This window comes from Pogonomyrmex barbatus, unplaced genomic scaffold (genome assembly GCF_055798465.1).
Source record: "Pogonomyrmex barbatus isolate J1 unplaced genomic scaffold, ASM5579846v1 scaffold10, whole genome shotgun sequence".
NCBI classification, from domain to species: Eukaryota; Metazoa; Arthropoda; class Insecta; order Hymenoptera; family Formicidae; genus Pogonomyrmex; species Pogonomyrmex barbatus.
The window spans coordinates 4,100,885-4,124,147 of NW_028297099.1; the positions used below are offsets into that span (position 1 = coordinate 4,100,885).

The 23,263-nt window shown below is 38.8% G+C and overlaps 1 protein-coding gene across 1 annotated transcript in view; it reads left to right on the forward strand.

Annotated features, from left to right (window-relative positions):
* Ten-a (Teneurin-a transmembrane protein) overlaps window positions 1-23,263 on the forward strand; it is a 426,087-nt gene that overhangs the window by 249,570 nt on the left and 153,254 nt on the right. The window contains exon 9 of the mRNA XM_089070549.1: window positions 15,954-16,029. Coding sequence (XP_088926675.1) covers window positions 15,954-16,029 — 76 coding nt within the window. The remainder of the gene's footprint in view (window positions 1-15,953; window positions 16,030-23,263) is intronic.

Below are 23,263 nucleotides of genomic sequence, written 5' to 3' on the forward strand. Positions count from 1 at the left end.
TATTTCAAATGAGGTCGAACATATCCGGCGATAGGTTCCATTACGGGTTTCCTACGTTACTTGTAAAATGACCATTTTCCGAAAATAAGATACTTTTTGTTTATATTTTTTTTTATGTCGAAAAAATATACCATATCCCGCTCATGATCGAAATAAAGTCGGAGCTTTAACGAATCAGCGTTGACAGTTTCTCATTCGTGGATTACTGTCTCGAAAATGTGAAACCGTTCCACGAAAAATACATCTGGCATGGTGCAGATAATAGCAATGAGAACAGGCTATAAAAAGAATATTCAGTTACCGACGCGTTGCTTTTCGCGCACGTTTTACCAATGCAAAAATTACACGATGAAAACGGAAAAGTGATTCCTGATTATTTCAATTTCACATCACGTCTGTTGACGTCCTGAACACATCCTGTGTATAATATTAGAGTCAATTATTTTTCTGCGATCAACACTCTAATTAGAACCACTGCAGGCTGCTAATTATCCCGCGCACAAATTACAGCTTAATCTCTCTTTCAGAGATACTAAAATAAACGAAGTAACTTTGAGCTGCGTGTACAGTTTTCGTATCTGTATTCAGTCTCGCAAAGTCTTTCAAAGGCCGCTGATTGCTAATGTTGGAACATCCGAAGCGGCGATTCATGAAACGGCATACACCGGCGTACCGTCTTCTTAATGATACACCGGTCCCATTGGATGCGCGTATTTTTCTGCGGCACATTGCCAACGATTCATTAATTGCTGACCTTGTTAGCGTAGCATTGTGAAGCGATGGTCCCGTGGCGGTGCTTCAGCGGCGCCCGCGGGAGTAACCGGGAGCGCGACCGAGAGACAAAGAGGGTGTAGAGACGAGGGAGGCAAAGAGAGAGAGAGAGAGAGAGCCTCCGCCTGGCATTGTCATGCATTCAGAGCCCCGCCATATAATAATACCCGGCTCCTTTGTCGCTTATACTCGCCCCTGTTTTCCGCCACGCTCTACTCACGACCGCCAATGAACATTGCCCTGCTCGCCCGTATTTCCGTGGTGGCACCTCGTTTACTTTCTTACCGCTCGCACGATATCGAAAAGTATATGGCTAGCTCAGGCTGTATCTATTTTAATCATTGGTTAATTTGGAACAGTTTTAATTATAGGTAAAAGCTCCGAAATAAGAATTTTTTTCTAATTAAACCTTACAATTATCTTATCAAGATAATATCTTATAAGTGCTAATAATATATTATATAGGATATATTTTTTCTCCTTCTGCTCCTGTGTAAGCCATAGAAAAACATTATTCTATTTCCGGGGTATTGGATTGATCACATAAATTTTTGCCGCTCCTCCCTAATGATAACAGGATTACGGAGAAGCAGCTTTTTAATCCTATTTTCTTATCAGTTTCGGGGATCATCCACACGAAGTTAATCAATACTACGCGTTCTCGCGACGTCATAAAAACATCCCTCTCGCTATCTAAACAATCGATAGGCTGTTAATCCAATCTATCGCTTTTTATCATTCACATCATACTAAGTCCCTTTTGGGGATGCAATCGTTCCTTCTTTACGATAAAAAATATGTGCTGCTCTGATCAACGGTGGAAGTGATAGTCGTAAAAATCTGCCCATTACCAACTTGCCACATCACAGTAGCGTGGAATACCTTTTTGCAATTTGTATCACCGCGCGTCGAAAAAGAGATGAACGCGAAGGTAGGAGATAGGGGGAGAGGGCGGCAGGTGAAGATGGCTATGAAGGTGAAGAAGGCGGCGGTGGGCCGCGTTCGGATGTTGGAGCGACCGCCGCGCTCTGACGAGGAACAACTGGGCCAATCGATACCGCAGCCAGTGGTGGCTGCCGCGATAGAGCAAGCGAGAGGGAACAGAGAGTGCAAGGTGGCGGCAGGGGGATGTGCGGGTACGACAGCAGGGAAGACGGTAGGTCGATGGGGTTGCGGGAGCGGCGGGAGTACGATGGTGCGAGAGCGAGAGGAAAACGAGAGCGAGGGGACAGAGCAGAGGTGGCAGTGGATGGGATGTCGCGGGGGTGGCACCGACTACCACCCCCGCGCCGACTACCGACGCCCCTCCTGTCGCGGATGGCGCCACGATCGCCGACATCCTCTTCGTGTAGCGTGGCTGCTGTCGGCCTCTCCGAATGTGCGACCGACACTCTGCGCAGAATCGGCTTGCGGAGGAGCGTTGTGCCACAATGTTATCGGGCTTGTCGTTTTACTCCGTGTCCCTATTGTTGTTGATTTCGTTAGGTCGGTAAAAAAAAAAAAGAGAAAAGAAAACGGGTGAACGGGTAAGGGTGCAGTGCATGAGACACGATCAAGGGTGAGACGTACTCTTCGTTTCTTCTAAAGAGAGAATCGCCGCATCACCGACATTTCCGTCGTGGTGAGGCCGTTGGCGCTACCTCCTGGACCAATCAACCCTCTGTCATAACCTTGAATCGAGTCAACGTCTCAGTAAGACATCGACAAGTGCCACATGAGGAATCATCATTTCTTCGATCGTGTTTCTAGGATCCGTGTCACGTAAGGGGGAGGACTCGATAAATCATATGCTGTGAAGTCTCCAAAGACTCTATCAAGACATAGAAATCTTTATAATCTCTCGATTGTAAAAATAAAAAGAAGAACAACGGAAAAATTACGGAATAAAAAATTTTACGCGTTAATTGTAGCACAGAATCGTCGTAGTCACGCGTGTCAGGACGCTAAATCATGGCGCGAAATGCAAGTGGTGGACGCTCGTGGACCTGAATTCGCGCATATAGTGAACTTTTCTTCGTTAAGTGCACGATCGCGTTACGTTCGCCTCTTCTCTCTCACGGACATCGACCTTGTCCCGCGTTCACGTGGATTCCGCCATTTTCGAAGGGGCATTATCGCGCACGAAGGATCAGGCATCGTATGCGTGTGCACGCGTGCACACGCGCGTCTACGTGAGTCTACACACGGCCAAATTGTAGAAACAATACCGTGCCGGAAGTGGCGAATGGGTGGCCTGCGCGACTGTTTGAGATGGAAGTGAGTAATAGCAGAGTAAAGTGACCGCTGTATTGGTCGTGATGATCATCGTACGGCCATAAACTGTCGCCCGTGTGATTCAATTGCTACCGCAAGCCGACCCAGCAACAACGATGCATCACTATTACACGCAAGAAGATATAGATCGCGTTGGTAAGTACGAAATAAAGAGAAAAATGCTTGCGTAGGACGACATAACAATCATGTCAGACTAACTTTACGCGACAGAATTTCGAATTCAATCAATTGACATCCGTACCCTAAAACTTTAAGCACTCAATTGTAGTTAGTATAATTACAATTTTTGTGATGTATTTATTATTATGCACGTGACTTTCCAGAGTGTGTTAAAGATCACATTCAAATTTAACAACTTTGATTGTCGATTCTTAAATATATTCGATCAAAAAGGTAATTCCAAAGTTCACTAGCGAATATTTAAACATATATCTGCATTGCAAAGTCGATTCATAAGATTGAGAATTATTAATCAAAAGTTTTATTTTACTTTAAAATATACAATTATGTTTTATTATGTGATTACAATTTATATATGTACGTGTTCAATTATTTTCAATCATATTTTTATTATGTGACTTATAATTAATTATCTGGGATAAGAGAGGTATTTGCATAATATAAGTAAACTCACTGTTAACACAGTTTACACGTGTAGTAACGCTTTAACATTGCATAATATATCCGAGAAATATATTCGTTCTTTTTCTTACGGGAAAGCATGCAGACACTATTCTTAACGTTAACGTGCCTATTTGGCAAATGTATGCAAGTTAGATCCCAGGCGTACCGGGTGCCTCTTGTATTCAGAATTATATTAGGTCCTTCGGGCTTTCCGCGCTGGTCTTACTCGGAATTTAAATTGGACCAGATACGTTACGGACGAAATGAGGGAATGAAATAAAACCCTTAGTGCTATTCTCAACTCAAAAACTTCGGGACCACAATTTTAACTTAGATGATATGGTCTTAGGGCTGCGGTCAAACACGAATTGCTTATTTTTTATACTTTATATATTCTAGTATACAAACGCTAATATTATTATCATGCTATTTTAGTATTTTGGCATGATATGTAAACAGAGATATAAACAGGAAGAGTTATACATTTGACAATTTAATATTGATATCATTTAACGTTTTCTTGAAACCGATAAAGATTCTTAAATGATTAAAAGGGAACAAATTTACTATGATATACTTGGGAAATTAAAATAAAAAATTCACCGTACACAAGTTAGATCGTTAAAGAAGTTATTCGCATCCTTTCTCTTGCGTTTTACATTAGTTCCGCTAAGCAGAATGGACCGCAATCGTACGGACGTAGATGACAAAACTATGGCGATATCATTGGACTCGCGAACTCGAGAAACAATGCGGGGGCGAAAGTGTAGGGCACATTGTGCATTGTCCGTACGGCCGACGCACGTATTCCCAGAGCTCGTGGAGCATTGTGCTTTAAGACCGTAGCTCGTAAGCAAATTAGAATGGTGCACGTGGCTCGCATAAGTCGACCCACTGTCTGCCTGCGTGTGGGATATGTCGGGGTGGATTTGTACGTCGATGACCCCTTTCCCCGCATACATAGCGCGTACTTTCCGCGCCCGATGCCGCCGGGGGTTTTCTCCTTCTCGAGCGCCCAAAGGGGCATGGGCGCATCGGCAATTACGCCACTTTATTGCTAGGGTTACGTGTCGTGCGTGGAATTAATGCAATCTCGTGGAGGGAGGCGGAATTCTGTTGCGTTTTTCACGGTGTAAACGTTTTCACAGCCACGAAGCGACTCGAGACGAAATCGAGGCATGGACCACCCGCGTCGACGATCCACATCTGCAATATGTCGCGTCTAATTGAATTCGGGAAAATCGATCGAATCCGCTTATTGCTTAGCAGGGTGCATTTAAAGGAAAAGAAAAATATGCGATAGGATTATGGAAGAATTTTGAATTTTTCAATTATACAGATGCTTGTTTTTCGCTTGTCTTTTTATTAACTTTTTTGTGTTATATTTAATCAAATGTATCTTTTTATTACTTTATTTGTTACTTTATTACTTACATTTGTTGCAAATTATAATTAACTCTTATAATTATAAAATTATAATTAGATATAAATAATATAATAAGAATAATGATTTATAACGTCAGAATGTTATATGACCAAATATTTTGTTGCAAATAAATAGGACATGCCAAAAATAAAATTAGCGAATGAAAATAGAGCAAAATGTAAATATTGCGCGAAAATGTTACATCTCTTATCTAAAATGAAATTTTATTCAATAAGAATTCTATAAATATTACAAGCATTTTCTTTCATGATTTGCTTTTTGTTTGTTCTATGAAGATAGAATATTGCACATATTATCATTGATATCATTCGTGTATTATTCAATTTATTAACAACAATAGATAGTACAAAATATTTGTGTTTTTTTATTATACTAATATATTATACATGCAAATGCAATCTTCTTTTGCAATTTAATTATATAACAAAAGCCTTGAGATTTTTAACTCTAATAAATCTACTAAAAATTTAATTTTTTTATATGATAAATAAAATATAAATAATGTATTTCTAATTCATTTAAACTTAGCTTATATTACATTATTTTACATATATTATTAAATTTAAAAAAAATTAAGGTACTTGCTAGAGTAATATAAAAACATGCGAAATGAGCCACACAGGAAAGATAAAAAACAGAACAGTGTCGATGAGAACATTAATGGCTAACGGTGCAGCCATCAGCGGACAGGAAGCTTCACATTGATCGTTCTACATTCACTTCGGCAAACAACCATGGCAGTCTGTCGGTGAGCGTCGAATAATTCGCTGCCCCTACTGCCTGTCTAAGCGACACAACACGGTCGAAAAGTTTCGGACAAGGCAACTCCGACATTTAGCCCAAAAAGCGGCGCTTACGGGCGAACTCGGTAAACGACGAACATGTTCAGAATTCTCTCTTCATAACGCGATATGTCGCAATCTTCTTGACGAACGATGCGCAAATAATGCGACGAACAACTTCACTTGACTCTTTCGATCTTTCGTCTTTGCAATAAAATTGTCTTGACATAAGAAATGATATTGCAATTAAAAATTCGCAGATCATAAACACAACTGCGAAATTTTTCTTTTCTTTTTTTCTAAACTGAATTCAAACGATTACGGAATTACGAGGTAGACGAAACGTTGGAGTACCGTCCTTTATTAACATCAAGCAATTAACGTTTTTAGAGAAAGCCAATGAGCGCTTATGTGGGTCGCCAAGATGAGAAGGCAATTGCACGCCCCTTCGCCGTTATTTCATTGGGCGAGATCGTAAATAAAAACGCGCCAACCCGTTTCTCCCCGGCTTCGTCTTCGCGTCCCATATATTCGTGCACTGCAACTATGACTGTAGCAGTGCCAGTGTTTGGAGGCGGGAAGAAGGAGGTCGGGGATGCGCTAAAGTGGAGCCTTTCAATTCGCATCCCTCTCTTAAGCTCGATCTCTTCCGTTTCATACCGCTATTGCTCGTTGTGCAGCATTGGCAGAATTCATCTTGGCAAACAAAAATCATATTGCATATATTTGTCGCCTATTATATGAACTTCAGGAATCCGCGCTATAAGATAGTCGATAAAACGTATGTTCTGAAACAAAAGTCGCATTTCTGAAAGCAACTTACGAATTTATTATATGTACGACCTTTTCTGCATTAAAAACATTTTCTCTTAAAGATTACTTGCGTAAACTTGCTGCAAGATAAGTTTTCATTTTATGTTTTAAAAATTTAATTTAATTGGATATGTTGCATATGCGTTACAGTTTTTTTTTTTTTTTAATATCAAATAATCTTATAATTAGATACTATCTTATTTTAAATTTTTGGAGAAAAACCAAAGTTTCGATTGTAATGTACATTTCTGCTAGTAATTCCTACACTTTCCGACCACCCTATATATACGCATATCCACGTTACGATCAATACGTGCGTGCGGTTCATGAAGATGATAGGAATTATCCTCTGCATTATATATACTTAGACAACATGTTACTATAATATAACTACGTTAAACAGTAACTACATTGCTTATTTTTTTGGATATGGAATAAACTAACTTAACATACGACGAACACTGTTACATAAAGTAGTTATATTCAATTTCTTGTCAGACATTGCATTTATTGAATATTAAATTGATCCGCTTAATCAAACAACAAAATTACTCGCGTATATTGCAGTATTCTCTGACTTGATACCATTTTTAGCATTAAATACGCATACATACATATACAAAATAATTATATAAAATTTTTATAATTACTAATGATTATTTATACTTGCAAAGTTTTTAAACTTTGAATTTAAAATATTCCACGACATATTTATAACTTACATTATATAACTTTGTTATAATAATTATAGTGCTAACTACATCCTCTATTTGATATTTCTGAAGCAGAATAATTGAGTTACGTAACGCGTAGTCAATCGATATATAAACAGATTTTTTGCGCTAAACAACAGCGATGATAACAGATACTCTATATACAAAATTTCTATATGTTTCTTTTTGAAAACGTTTAATGAATATGATATTCAGGTGTAATTTTTTTATCTTTTTACTGACGAAATATGTTAACCTTCTTTCTCTTCAATCACGATCTTCTGCACGACTTGCTGTAGGCCAATAGCTACCCGAAAGAAAAGCGAAAGCTTTAATGCAGAAAACTGTTTAACTCAATTTCCTGTAAAATGGTTGGCGCTAATAAGATTCATGCGGAACAAAAGCGCTAACATAAAACAGGTTACGTGACGCAAATGCACAATTCTCCGGCAGCCGCTCTGCGAAAAGCGTGCAACAATTTATCCCCCTGGTCACTCGAATTTGGTCAGATACGAGAAATTCGGCTGGCCGTAATGCACACCGACACTACCGTGAAACTGAATTTAACGCGCTACGTATCAATTCTTTCGCTGCAATTTCGTTGTAATTTTACCTACTCTGCCGATGCGTTACCTGTCCCTCGGTTAAAGCATTACCGGATAATTACGCCATTAGCGCGATGATATTGCCCGTTCAAAGTGAAATTAAATATGTTAATTTTCCGCGTTACGTAAATTATTACCTTGAAAAGAAAAAATTGAATATTATAAAAAATTTATTTTAAATTAGTATTACATAGAAATTTTAAAGAGATTTATTATTACTTATCGCTCACTTAATATCTTTAACGTTAACATATCACGCAAGTCAAATGAGACGAGATGCGATAAAGAATATAGAAGTAATCTGGACAGAAGCCAGAAACTCATTCTCGCAATTTGCGTTGATAAAGAAAACGAGACTATTCCTCCGCAAAACTGGTTAAACTTTAGCTACTTCTATTTCCGCTTGGTATATAATGGCAAACATTAGATGTGGAGTTTTATATATATAAAGCTGTACTTTTATATGTCGATATTTATGAAAAATTGTATAAGCTGTATTAACTAATACACAATTTTTTAGTTCAAAAAAATAATTGACATGAAAGATATTTGATAAAGACTATTTCTAGGGAATGTGTTTTTTGATATGTAATTCCATGTATATTTGCACATATTGCAAAGCAGAAAAAGAAATTCTTACTTTTCCTCGATCTATATTTAGAAACTCTGTATTTTTGATGCAGTTAATATTCGAGAATACCTTAAATGACTTTGACCAGCTTTATTGATTCACGTTGGAGACGTATTTGAAGCGCAGGCAATTGCAAATGTTTACCTCTCACGAACACAGAATGCAAGATCAGAGTCAACCAATTATTTCAAGGCACGAACGTCTAGACCAACGCATATCGATCCGTCTCGAGTCTACGGAGATCCGTCAACGGATCCTGCCCTAATAAACATTCATTATCCGCCAAGCCAAGATCAACCCTCTAGATATTGGCAACACCGATGGTTTGTACAAGATAGTAAGGATCGTAAGGAGGATAAGTGAAGACTTGTGTATCATGACATTTATTTTCTTATACATTTTTTTTTATATTATGTGTAATTTTATAATTTTATACGAATATGAAATGCGTGACGCTGCGTCGGATATGAAAAATTATCTATTATCTATTAGTTATCTATTATTTATCACTATAGAGATCGAGAAATTTCTTGTTTGACAGTGTTTTATTCGATATAAATATATAAAAATATCGTTTCATTAAAAATACCAATATACGAAACCATTTTACTAAACCATATTTTTATTCTTATACTTTCTTTGCGTATTATAATCTTGATGATAATCACGATCTTGATGACACATGTAACTTCATCAAACATTCATTAATGAGCAGAGTATGTCTGTGAGATGTTTACGAGAGCAGACGTTTGATCAGTCAAGATTGCTCAAAGCAAAATGAATTTGCTTGAATGATGAGAATTTGCTTCGAAGAAGATCAAGATATTATGGTGAGAACTTTGTATGTGATGGCAACGCAAACGTGTACCAATGAAAAGACACATTTGACAGAAAATAGTCTCAAAGATAATACTCGTTTGAATTATATTGCCTTTACGTGAAACTTTCCTCTATGAATGCGAAGGCCGAATTAGGTCGTTACATTCCACACGATTTCAAGTAATAGAAGTCGATCCAATGACGGTAGATTACTAGACTCAACTCTGTCAGATAATTTTAACAACAAATAAAGGTACGTTAGAAGATGAATTATGATCGCTTTCGATTATTTACCGTACTTATATTTGGAATTTGATGAATAATGAATTTTTCATAAATTCTACAATCAGTAATGTCGCGGACCAAGAACGCGATTTACATTCCCGAGAGCGCGCAGTTCCCGATGTCCTCGCGCGATATCTTCGCAAGTATTATCTCCTCGTTGGAAACAACGCGGACAGCTCCGACACCTGTATGACATCTGGAATGAAAGCAGTAATGACGACCACATCTATTGGCGTATCATCGAAACTGTACGTCCGCGGACCGAGATCCTGAGCGCCGTTGTCGTCGGAGCAATGATGCTTTACGCGAAGTAAAGGTGTTAACAGTAATAACACATTGGCGGGATTTATAAGAGGTAAAGCACTGATCAGAATTCTCGGGCACGCATCCCCCTGGATTACCTTCGACGTCCAGCGTCCCGGGGGTTGGCGTTCGTAACGTTGCACAATGTGCCGACAGTTTGTCCGTTCCTCCCCCTCTGCCAAAGTATCCCTCGTGCGATCGAGAGACAGGCTATCGGAAATTGCCTCACATCGCCATTATCGTTAATCAACCCTTATGTTTACGCACACTTACCCACGCCTGTCTGTAACTCTCGCACCTCTTGATTACACATCAGTTAAATGTCGCGCATACGTTCCGATTTACGATTGCGAGGAATAGAATGAATATTACAGTATTTTTTTTTCATGATTCATCATACTGTACACTCATGAAATGGCTGTATTTTGACTCATCTATATTCACCATTTAGAGTTTGTTTGTGATTCTAATCTTTTGCTAAGTCACTAAATACCTTTCGAGATAAACTTGACCAACAATAATCGACATTGTTAACATAACTCTTTTAGTCTTGAATGTAGCAAACTGTCTTAGCGTAATGTGAAATGTGTACCTTCTCGTAGCTGAATCTTCCAAGTTCAATCCCAGGAAATATATTGTCTTCGGCATTCGTAATACTTTATTTTCGTAAAGAATCGAGCAGTCTCACGAAGCCGTTTGATCGCGACTGAGAATGTCTGGTCGTTTATAGTTTATGACTCTCGGTGTATAGTTATATCCTTTGGCGATATAAGAATGTATGTTGCAACACGCGGCATCTGAAAGCGGAGGTGAATGAAAAAACTTGCGACTTGCACGGACAGATGATAGATGATTGCATGAAACACGTAGTAGAACAGAGCTCAATCTTCTGAGCCGAGAGCGAAACAATACGGACGGCTACTCGGCGATGCGGGAGAAATTAAAAAGTTATTCCCCTGATTTTTCGCATAACACGAAGCGATAGAGCGCAAGCCATTGATCTTACGAGCGAGAAACAAAACATGTTTCTGCGCTCGTACAAGGATATAGTTTCACTTTGCGATATATCATAATCTCCGAGAATTCATCTGCGGGAGATGCGCGATATACAGAAGGAAGGAAGTCGATCAAACAATCGCACAATCGCATCAGACGTAGATCACATGAGCGATGTGGCTTTAACTTACGGCCGCGATGTATCCCACGGAGTTCAGCGACGTGCAAGATGTGAGGTCAAATGGAATATGAGTAATAAAACGCGGAGGGTTTGCACCGGGCTGGAATAGACGAGTTTTCGAAAGTGTGCACTCTGTGACACCGCACCTCCGGCGACACATATCGAGTACACGTTGGCACGCACACACACACACACACACACCACGCGCGCGCGCGCACACCTCTGTACAGTTGACATTCCGGAAAGACGGTACCCTCACCATAGTGTACGTATAAGGTCGAAGAGACCTCCCGACGGAGAAAAAGGTAACCGTCGCGCTCCAGAGATTCCCTGGCCGACAGCCAAACACCCAACAACCAAGAAACCCTCAGACTCAACTGTATCCACTCCATCTAGGGACTTACGTACCTATCTCTGATCTTTTTCTCTTGTCTTTACGTGCCTTTCGCCCTTACCTTCGTCTCGTTTCGCCTCGCCTCGCCTCGCCTCGCCTCGCCTCGTCTCGCCTCGCCTCGCCTCACCTCGCTTCGACTCACCCTCAAATTCCATTTTCTAACTGTGTTTCCACCCCTTCTACTGTGTGTCCACCACTCACTGGCTCTTTTCGACTGTCGCTCTAACTGTACTCTGTCACTCGTGCACTATCACTTTCCTTATCACTCTCGTTACATTACTCTTTTTTTTTTTCAAATTCGTCTACATTTTTAATCGTCTTCGGCCTTTTAACAATTTTGTCAAAGATTACACTTTGTGTAATCTTACTTCTTACTCGACGTATAATTTTCCACCCGGAAAACACACTCGTCTTCGTTAAGAGAGCCATGTGCAATGATTAAATAAAGAACGGGTCAGTCGACCGTGCGCCCTCGATTACGAAGAGGAGGAGCTCTCCTTGATCCGAGAATGCCACCCGATCGGCTAAATTGCTTGCTTTTAGGTAAGCTATTAGTCGGCATGCTCTGTCAGCACCCTGAGCAAGGGAAAAGATTATCGCGATGGGATGTGCATCGCTTACTTAATTCCGCTTATGTAATTTCCAGTCTGGTTATCGTGCTCGCGATAACACTCTTTTCTTTTTGACGACGGCGACGTATTTGGGTCGGCGATGTTCTTACACGATGGTATTTCGCGCGAGCTTGTCTCTCGCGTAACTCGCGCAGAGATATTTTGCCTGGCAGCGAATGGATCCTTTGAAGTAACGAAGTAACACGATAAGAATGCGGCGCGACAATAAAAACGACCTTAACCCCTAAATAACTGCCGCTCCGGGAGGTGGTCGCGGTGCTCGCGAATCTCCGAGAGGACATCAGGTAAAATCGGAGTACGTAGATAAAACCGGTATAGTCCATCGGTAAAATGCGAAAGTCACGTCATTAACCGACCAAGCGCATCGACCTAGTTGCTGCTACACCATTAGCAGATAATGACACTTTTTCGAGCGAAGGATGGGTCGGCCAGACTTCAGTTCCCGTAGATAGAACATAATCGATCGTTCTCCGCCGACGAACGGCTCGTTTCGAAGAGAATTTTTCTAAAATCGGCCGAAACAAATACTAATGAAGGCAGACTTTGGAAGTATTCTTGAAGCGACTGTAAAAGAGGAATTGAAATCTCTCTTAAGGATTGCTACAAGATAATGATCGCTCATTACTAACTCGATCGCATCGTCCGTCGAATTCATACAAGAATATTTAGCTTACGTAAAAAAATATTTTCAAGTTTTATACGAAAAAAAATATACAAATAGATAAGACACAATGTCAGATAAAATGTTACATCTTGTTTATTTAAAATGATGCATAAAATGTTCAATATAAATGTCTATTTTACATACGTTTGTATTGAATCCCATTTTTAAAAATATCTTTATTAATCTTGAAATGATTTTTTCTAATTTTATGCTTGATATTTTATTGCAGGTGTATATTTACTCTATTTTGATTTTTTAAATTTATTGAAATTAAAACGTTGACATAATTAATATCAGTTATCAGTTATTTCGTTTCTTTCTATACTAAAAGAAAATTCTTACATTAACGCTTTTACGAAAAGAAGAATTACTGTCTTTAGAAAACTCAATGTGAAGATACAGTAAATCCTTACACAATGGTGACTTGCTCTCATTCCATTGGCATTGTCGGGGGCTATGTTCGCTGCATTTGCGCTTGCAATTTCGGTACAGCTTATTTCTTCCGGAAGTACCCCGACAAAGGCATGCGGCGCATCCCTTCGTGGGCGTTAATATTCTCGATGGGTGGTCCAGCGAGTCAGGAGCGTCGCTTTCGCCGAGAGGGTGGCTACTAGAAAATATGCGAGATATCGGAGAACCCTCGATCAGTTGCGCCCACCTTCTCCGTGTTATCACCATGACTACCGGACGAAACAAACGGTAGCCGGCATGGCTGCTAAGCCTCGGCAGCCTGGCAACCAACCTCTCGCCGTGCGAGAATGAACCCGTCGCTTTGTGCTCCCAGCTGTCAGGACTCTCTCCGACCGATAGAGGTTTCTATACCTACCTATCCACCTACCAACACGCGCGGTTCAACGGAATCGAGTCATTCGCATCTGACACGCGCCAATTTATGCTCAGAATTACAAAGGAAATGTTACATCCTGTGTGTTGCGAGCGAACCTTTGAGCTTGCAAGTGACGAATGGCAAGGCCGTGTCGATGACACGACGATTCCGATCCCGTTTCGCAGATTTCGGTGGTAAACCCGGTCTAAGATTGAATCGCTGATGTTTATGATCGGCAGTAAGTGGTAATTTTACGCGATCGCACTTGCCTCTTTCATGATTATGCCATTGTCGTACATTTCGCATCCTTGTACTTTTTGCATATATAGAACTGTGATTAGATATTAAATAGTTACAGGATTCGAATATGGACACTTATCATATATGTGTATATTGATAAAGATTCGATACTTTGCAATAAATATACGAACACAGAAATTGATATAAAATGATGTAATGGTATCTCTTATCAGTGCGTAGTGAGTTATACTTGGAGTTTAGTATAGTAAAAGTAAAGCTCCTCGGGGCATAGACAGTGACAAATTGCCGCAAAAATAAGAGGGCGAAAACGGTGATTTGAAGAACCTTATGAGCCAAAACCAATGTAGCGTCGGTATATCAAAGTAAACGAACAAACTATTCTTGTTATTTTTCATTTTGCGATCGCTTCCTCTCTAGACTTACTCGCTAACTCCCAATCAATTTCGTTATTTATTCAATAGTCAATTTTCACGGTGTGTGAAAATCTTTCTTCCTAAAGAAGAAAGGTACTCGTTGTGCGTTACAATTACTTAGGAATGCTTGTTATTATTTTTGTTAATACATATATATATATATATATATATATATATATATGTGTATTTTTGTTTAAATATATATATATATATATATATATATAATAGTCACATAATCCGGGAAAAGTCGTTGATGACGTTTACAGACGGGGAATATTAAATATTATTCAGTAAAGAGATTTAGTTGACGAGATGTTGCGCTGGCGACTGAGGTGAGCATCAGACGACTGCGGTCGATAGCAGGACGTCACTGACGGTTACATTAGTCATGAACACATTAACTATACAGATAAAAGGAAGGTAGCTCGCGACGACCCATCAACTAGAATATGCATGACGCTACGAACCGACAGACCGGAGACCACGCACGGTGAACGAAGGCTAAATCGAATGGCAACGTCAGCCTGCCATCGGGCAGGAAAGAAAGTTTGAAAATTAATTATGCATGCGCGCGCGTCGCTACTCGTTGATACCAGAGCCTCTACGAATTCGCTTCGACGATCGCACTTATCACTCTTCCGATTTATCTGTTCGCGTAGTCCACATCTCCTTACGACACAACCCCTTAAGTTTTCAATTAATTAAAACGCCCCGTCAATTCTGTTAACGATTCCCAATTTTCTATCTTTACGTTACATCAATCGCTCTTGGACGTGTTTTCTTGGACGTATACTGATATAAGACATATAATTAAGAACGGTATAAGCATGCATCTATTTTGATTGTTTTATTTAAATAATTCCGCGGACACTATACTCAAAACAGGGTTAAAGCACTTGCGAATACGAGAACAACTTGCGTTTAATAAACTCAATTATCTCGTCGTATGACACAGGTCAAGTTGCCGAGAGTAGAGGAATATCTGCGTCCGCCGCAGATCCTGTTACCTGTCTAAGTAATTAAGCAGTAGTTACGGCGGCATATGTTTCAGCGAAATGCCGCAGTATGCAGCAGTCATGAATCAAATGCACAGAAAATTGGAACATGCTCGGAATGTATCGAAGAATTTCTACTTGTATCACACTTGTCATACTTTAGAGTAGAATCATGCAGAGAATATCTGACATTAATCATCGCTTTAATTGAAGAACATAATTTCGATGCTAATTATCGCCATATATCCAAATCATTTTAGATAAGTAGCATTATTAAAATTATGATTGTACCTCGATGTTCATGCTTTTCTCTGATAACTTTCATATCGCAACATATTTTAACACTGTTACGTGGCTGTTAATTGAACAAAACGTTAGCGGATATTTATAATCGCATATCGTAGTTGCTTGCGGTTTGTAGTTTGTATCGCCGTTAACCGGTGCAAGACGATGCGTTACTCGATCGCCGAGTGTGACTTTATGCAGCAGAGCATTAAGGACAAACGTTTCGCTGTGTGTTGCAGAGTACTTGATGTCAGGAAGTCCACGGAGTTATCCAGCACGATCCCCGGGGGTCGCTTCCACGCCAACCGTGACCAGGTGAGTTAGTACGCTTCCCGCGAATTTCGCCAATCCGTAAACGCGAATGTGCGGCATCGTCTCTCGTGCGACCCGCGAATGTGACGCATTCATATTCCAACTGGCACAACATAACGTAGATTCTCGAGAAATTCGCGAACGAGTAAGCGGATTTTTGGGCCAGCAAATCGGTGAGCCTTATCGCTTTTTACCTGCTGGCTGGGCTTCGCGTGGCTGAATTAAGCCTCAGCAGCAAGAATCGATGGCCCGCAACTGATTCGTGCTAAAACCGTGAACACATCGTGACGTTCGATAGATTTCAGCCATCGTGACAAATTATCAATCACGCTTCGTAAATTTTGTCATCGTTGCGTAAACTGCGGCTTCACGTGGATAAAATCAAATAGATATAATTTTTAATTATGGCGAGAAATGCCGAAAAATTCTTTCTTAAGTCATTTAACACTCGACACTATGTAAAAAATACAAGACATTGGACGAATTCCGCAGGGATAATTTTTAAAACGCAAAAGCAACTTAAACGAGTCGAAGGCTTTCTCCGTGATCATAGAGAATGTCTACGCGACAAAACTCGAGTGCGAAAGTTTCGAGAATCTAAATCAATCGACCAGACGAAGGCCAAGCAGACGAAAGCGCAGTAGGAAGTACGATAAGTACAGAGAACTCCGCAACGATCCGACCGATGGGAGGCAGACGGGAAAGAGGAGGAAGTAGAGAGAGAGACACGTCTAAAGATGTTCCAATTCAAATGAGTTGAACTTTTAAAATATTTAGAATGTTGAACAGGCCCCGTCCCAGGCATTTCCATTTCGCTCCCCCCGTCCCTTTTCGCGCCAAGCGTGCCGGTCGATCGCCGTCGGTGACGCGCACGAAATTTCGAATTAGTTCGCTCTTTATTCTACCTCATTACCGTCCTTCAGCATTCCTCCTTCTTTCTTTTCTCAAGCAGCTAATGGCCCACTACGTGCCGCAATTCATATTTCATCGCTTGCACGCGGAATGCTTCCGAGCGACTTCATACTAATATAGTTGATATTACTCTCACTGCGGTTGCATTTTATATGATTTTACGGCACAACAAAATTATTTTTATTTATAATTAAATCTTCAGGAAAAAGAGCGCGCAGGTAATTCAAAAATACGACAAACGCATTAATTACATAATGTTTTTGCAAAAAGCAACGTTCCGATAATCTGTCTGTGAAATCATATACAGGGAATGAATTGCATTTAAAATGGGTACCCGCATCACGCGATTATACGACACGATCGTAGTAATAACATTTGATATCGATGTTTTATGAAACATCGCTCGCAGCTTGGATTATCCAATTTATGTCGCATGCCAATGTTAAGAGGTTCTCTCGGAGTGGAATTACTAATGCATTCCCTATCGCGCTCAAGTTCCTAAACTCCCTCAAATTATGAATAGCAATCTGTATAGCAATGCATATGACTATCTGTCGTATCTTAATATTAATTAACTATTTGTAGTGATTGACACATACCTCGGTATTCAAGCCTCGTATTAAGCATTCATAGGTAGTCACGCGAGTTCGTCGATCTTTTCTTGAGGATCTTGAACTCTAGTCAGGAGTATCGATTTCATTCTATACTTACGCCATACGGCAACGTCTCTATTTTGAATTCTATCTATCGGCAAAGTACCCGACTATAAGATAACATTATTACCGTCATGTAAAGCTCACTTGTTTAATAATTCAATCTCGGTATAGACGAGGTATCCTATTGACACTATCATCGCTCAATTTGCCGCGATGATCTACCAACGATCATCACGTGATCTCTTTAATCACAAAGGATACGAAATCATTACGTTACAAGGACTGATAATAGAGAATTTAATCCAAAAATATCGTCATTTCCGAACGATAATCACATCGACCCTTAACGCTTTCTCGCAGTTTTTCACTGTCAGCCGTATACTTCTTTTTTCTTTTCCCGAGAAAGCGCGCACCAGTCTCGGTAAAATGACGAGAGAAGGAAGGACCATCGGTGTCACCGGAAACAGCAGGTCAGCGAGACGGAAGGTACTCTGTTGCTGAGGCAACGCGGCTAAAAGAACACGCGCGACCCTTGTCCGAGAGAGCGAACGAGAATTTCCTCTCTCGTTCCATCCTTCCTTTATTCGTCGTTCGTCCGTTACGCCTTACGTCCGTTTTTCCGACTTCCTTCTAAGGACTGCTAACGACCGAATCTGCCGAGAACACTGATCACGATAGCTTGGTGCTCGCAGAAAACCGCGAACTTTTCCCAATACGAAATAACAACATTCGATTTTGGATATCAAATAAATTTTTTTTTAATATAATTTTTATATTTATTCCTATCTTTTATTTTAGATTTTAGAAAAAAATACGTATATATATTTGACAAATAATTTTATATAGTTCATAGAAATGTTTAAGATCAATTTATCACTTGTAATTTTTCAAGATGTAGAAATTCGTAGTGATGGCTTATACATTTCTTTTTTGATACTTCTACGACATAATATAGATTAAAAATAAGTTTTATTTATTATATCAGAAATGCGGTAGAAATATTTCGCTAAGCTATTACTTTTTTAAGTTCTTTATCTTTTCCTTTTCTTTATATATAGTATCATAGACACAGATTTCATATTGATCTATATAAACCTATCAAAAAAGTAAAACCTTTCTTACCTTTCTTACCTTTCCTAGCCAGGATAAACGGATACGGTCTTCATCGTATCTTGGATGATACACGAAAGAAGACAATTGCTTCTCTATGATATTTATCACTTATTAACTGGAACAATGTGATTAAAGGAACACTCGCTCCACTTAACCGACAGTAAAGACTTTCTTTCTTTTTATTTTCTTTTCAGACGTTCAACCTTATCTGTCGTTACTATCTTTCCTTTCGATATCGGGGACCGAATCGATCGAAACGGCAGTTATTGCTGACACTCACGAAAAATTAAAGCTGTTTTCAAGAAATGATTTCGAAATCATATCAAGTTTGTTTTCGTGAAGTGCTATATTAGTATGACTTTAAGTAAGAAAAGTAAGCTATCACGACGTATTATCATAGAAAAATATTACAGTAACTTGGAAATACTCTTTTTTTTCTCTCTATTTTTCTGTACTTAAAAGAAAGAATTAACTTTTTTACTGCTCATATTGATTATTTAAAAAGCATTTAATTTTCTGAATTGGCACAACATTTTTTTCTTTGAAAATAAATAATATTATAAATTAAAAAATTATTTTATTTGAATTGAAATGGTTTTTCATTTTTTCTAATACTAAATATTTTAGTTTTATGTAGGTTTGTGAAAGAATATAGAGGAAACATAAGAAAAATTTAAAAAACATTTTCATGAATTAATATTAAAAGACTATAAAGTCACATCTCTGTTGATGAAACAAAAGCGTAAGAAATGTCCTGCGTTTTTTCAAAGGTACGTTTTACATTGTGAGATAATCGGGAACGATAAAATTATGTTGCACGTTGATGAAAAATTTATTATTTAAAAAGTATTGAAATATGAAGTATATCTTTATCTTTCATTCCACTATAAATCGATTTTCCGATGATACGTAGATTTTCTTATGTCTTTCGTCATTTGTTTTATAATGAAAAAATAACTTCCTCTTATTTACTGGAGAAACGTTAGATAAGTGACGGAAAAAGATGGAGGAGTAACGTCTGAATTCGAACAAATTCACGATTAAAGCAGGTCGACATCCAAGTGCGCTTCGTTTAACTCTGTATTACGTTCCTTAATTCTCCGGGTCGCCTCTGCACTGTGAAAAGTAAGTTGTTTACCATGCATCCTTTCCCTACGTACCCCGGCCGCTCGGCGTAGCTACGGTTACGGGTATGCTTTTGTCTCTCCGCGATGCGACAGCGGAACTATTTAAATTAATCAACATGGAAGCCTTAATCTCACCCGACGTCTTAATCCCAGCTTCAATTTGCGCGCGACTCGGGCTTCTCTTCCTCTTAAACTTTCCATCCGCCCTACCGAATCGAGGCTCGTTCAGCGGCTGCCTTTTACGGGAAGAACGGGAAGTTAAATTTAAAATGTTTAAATTTAATGTTTTCTGTTTCTCCAGTATGTATTCTTGTTTACCACTTCTGTTTAAAATATATAAAATTTATGCATAATTATTTTGTGAAAATGAAGTAAGAAATGAGTCATGCCTATTATTAATTTCCTTGCATTTTTATAGACATAATTTTTAAGAATTTAACCTTATAAATATTATGAGCTGGTGCAAAACAAAGAAAACAATATTTAAAAATATTTTTCATATACATGTTACAAAAATGAATAAAAAGCTGACAAGAAATATGTCAAAGTATCATATATTCTGTTTGATTAATTTACTTAATAAAAGAGCACGATGACGATTATTATATTTATTTTTACAATGCACAAATTTGACCTCTTTTAATTTATGCGTTTTTAGTTATTTATAATTTGACTTTATATTATATGAAATGAAATACAATGAAATATAATAATACTTTTGTCGCGTAACATTGCGGAAAATCATATGATATTTTAATAACATCATATTTTCTATTTTATTTGAGCACATTCAGTTTATCTTTAATCGAACAATTATTAAACTGTCCACGGTTTAAGATACAAATTTTATTCTCTTATCTTATATACTTTTATTTATAATGACAGCCATTATAAATATAAGTCTTTGTTGCGGACAAAAGAAAGATATAAAATAAGCGTTCAGAAATTATTCAAGAAACTAGTATTATGCGATATGTTTATACGTTTTTAGGAATTTTGTGATGAGTCTGACACTAGTTACATCAATTAGGAATTAAAGATTATAATGTTGACGAAGAAGGGATAGTACGGAATGTAAGATACCTACTCATTAAACTCACGGGAACTTTCCAGGAATTGTGAAGATAGAGTGTATTGAATGCAATTTGTTCTATTTATTCTATTTGTTATGGGCAATTCTTTTCTCTGGATTGCGTTTATCTGTCGAAAAATTCTAACATCGTTTTATATTCAAATATCGTGCGTTACATACAAATGGGAAATTCAATATTGTTCTCTGCAATCATTCATATGCGGTAGAACGGTCGCTGCATGAAAATTGAATGCACGGCTTTCTAAACAGTTACATATCCGAAAATCCATCACAGATAATCCCGTGCGATAAAACGTGTACGCTTCAAACGATAAGCATTTGCCGCATGCGCGTAAGTACGACAGAGGCATGGATTCGAGCCACGCAAGCGAAGAATAAAACGATAGCTGTAAAACGGTGACACGTTAACTTCGCCTATCCCCCGCTGCAATTAGTCGAAGAATCCTTATCGAGGCACTCGACGAGGGTGGTAATTGACCGGCAGATAGGAACGTGGGAAACGTACCATCCTAATTTTAGATCGCCGCGCACGCACTTCGTGGCCCGTGGAGGAAAAAAAAAAGGAATACGGGCGCAAGAGGAGGGTGCACGTAGCGTCGGTGTGATAATAAAAATCCGGATGGTTCGCGTGACACGACGCGATACGATCGGCAGTATTTTCGGCGGTAGCGCACGTGCGCCCTTCGCGACGTTTCGCACCTGCTGAGCCTCATTTCGCTATGCGCGTGAAAAATTTTTTGAGACGCACTCGTAAAAGTTGCTGGTTATTCTTGGTAGCGTGACTAAATGGAGAACTTGGAACTTTGAAAGTTGCATATACACGCACGTCCGCGTGCGAGGGTACGGAACACGGAATATGAAAATGAAAGTGAAAATAAAAACAGTGAATACGATAGTGAAAGTATAATTAAAAAATAGAGCGAGATTCTTTTTCCTCGCTTAATTTCATATTGGCACATTTCATATAATAATTATTAAATGAGATATAATCCAATATAAAAATATATTAGAATCGATTAAAAAATTAATTTGCGTCGTATCGTCTGTTTTAAAACTATATATTCTCTTTTGATGGCTTATATGTAACCGTATAATTTAATTTCTAATTATTTGTAACGAAGCGCTCTAACTGACTACACATTAGGAGTCCCGTGTGCTTTGTATGTGCAAAGAATGAGCGTCTCTTGAGAAGAGCGCGAGAACGGAAAGTAGGTCGCTGGTTACCGCGCGGACTGGAAAGTACGAGTGACATCGCACTGGGACAAATTTGCATGAAATGCTTCCGCGAGCAGGAAGACCATTCGTTTGGTCGACACGTCTCTTGCGTCGCGCGCGCACCTTAAAACTACCAAGTTTCAAAGCGTGTGACCGCGCGCCATAATCCCTGCCATTCGCTCTCAAATTCCCGGATATGCGCTACGGACGTGAATCTCGCCTTCTCGCAATATTATCTCACCAACGACGGAGATTTATTACGATTTCTCAGTCGTTCACCGAAAGCTCTGAAGGAAAGCAAATATCGTTATTACGCTTGACGTATTGGTACTTTAAAGTCGCCGTAAGCATTGCTAAGTATCAAGCTATTAGTTTTATCAATTTAAAAAATGAAGATATATAAAACGAAAAAATACAGAAAATGAACGTGTCCAATATCTATCTAAATATCTTTTATATATATTTGTGTGTGTGTGTGTGTGTGTGTGTGTGTGTGTGTGTGTGTGTGTGTGTGTGTGTGTGTGTGTGGAGGGGGGTGTGGGATGTGTACATACTATAAAATATTTAGATAAGTACTGGAGACATCTTCGTTTTTTATAACGAAATTCAAAATAAATTGGTTAAACTAATGGTATTTAGCAATGCTTATCGTAGCGACTTTATATATATATTTGGGAATAAAATAATGTATAATTTATTAATTTACATAGATATACACATTTGTAAAAAAAAATTTATTAGCATTGGTAAAGCCTACGAATCGCTTAGCGCGCATTTTTAACGGATCTATTTACAATGACTTAGAGAACATCCTTGCAGAAAATCGTATCATCGCGAGCGCAGATTTATACGACTGAAAAGTTCTAATAACACCCCATGGTATCCAATGTAGATGAACTATAAAGCACGTTAGTGTGTGGGGCTATTCTCTCTACGAGCTCCATGTGGGTTTAACTTTGCGTTCTATAAGAATAGCTATTGCACGCTCTATAACGGTGAAAGTTTCAAATATAAACCAAATCCCTCGTATATCATCTCTTTATTATAAAATATTGTCAATACGCGATAAACTCTGTTCCCTGTCTGTCGGTTTTATCGACTGTAATACGTGTCGGTCATTA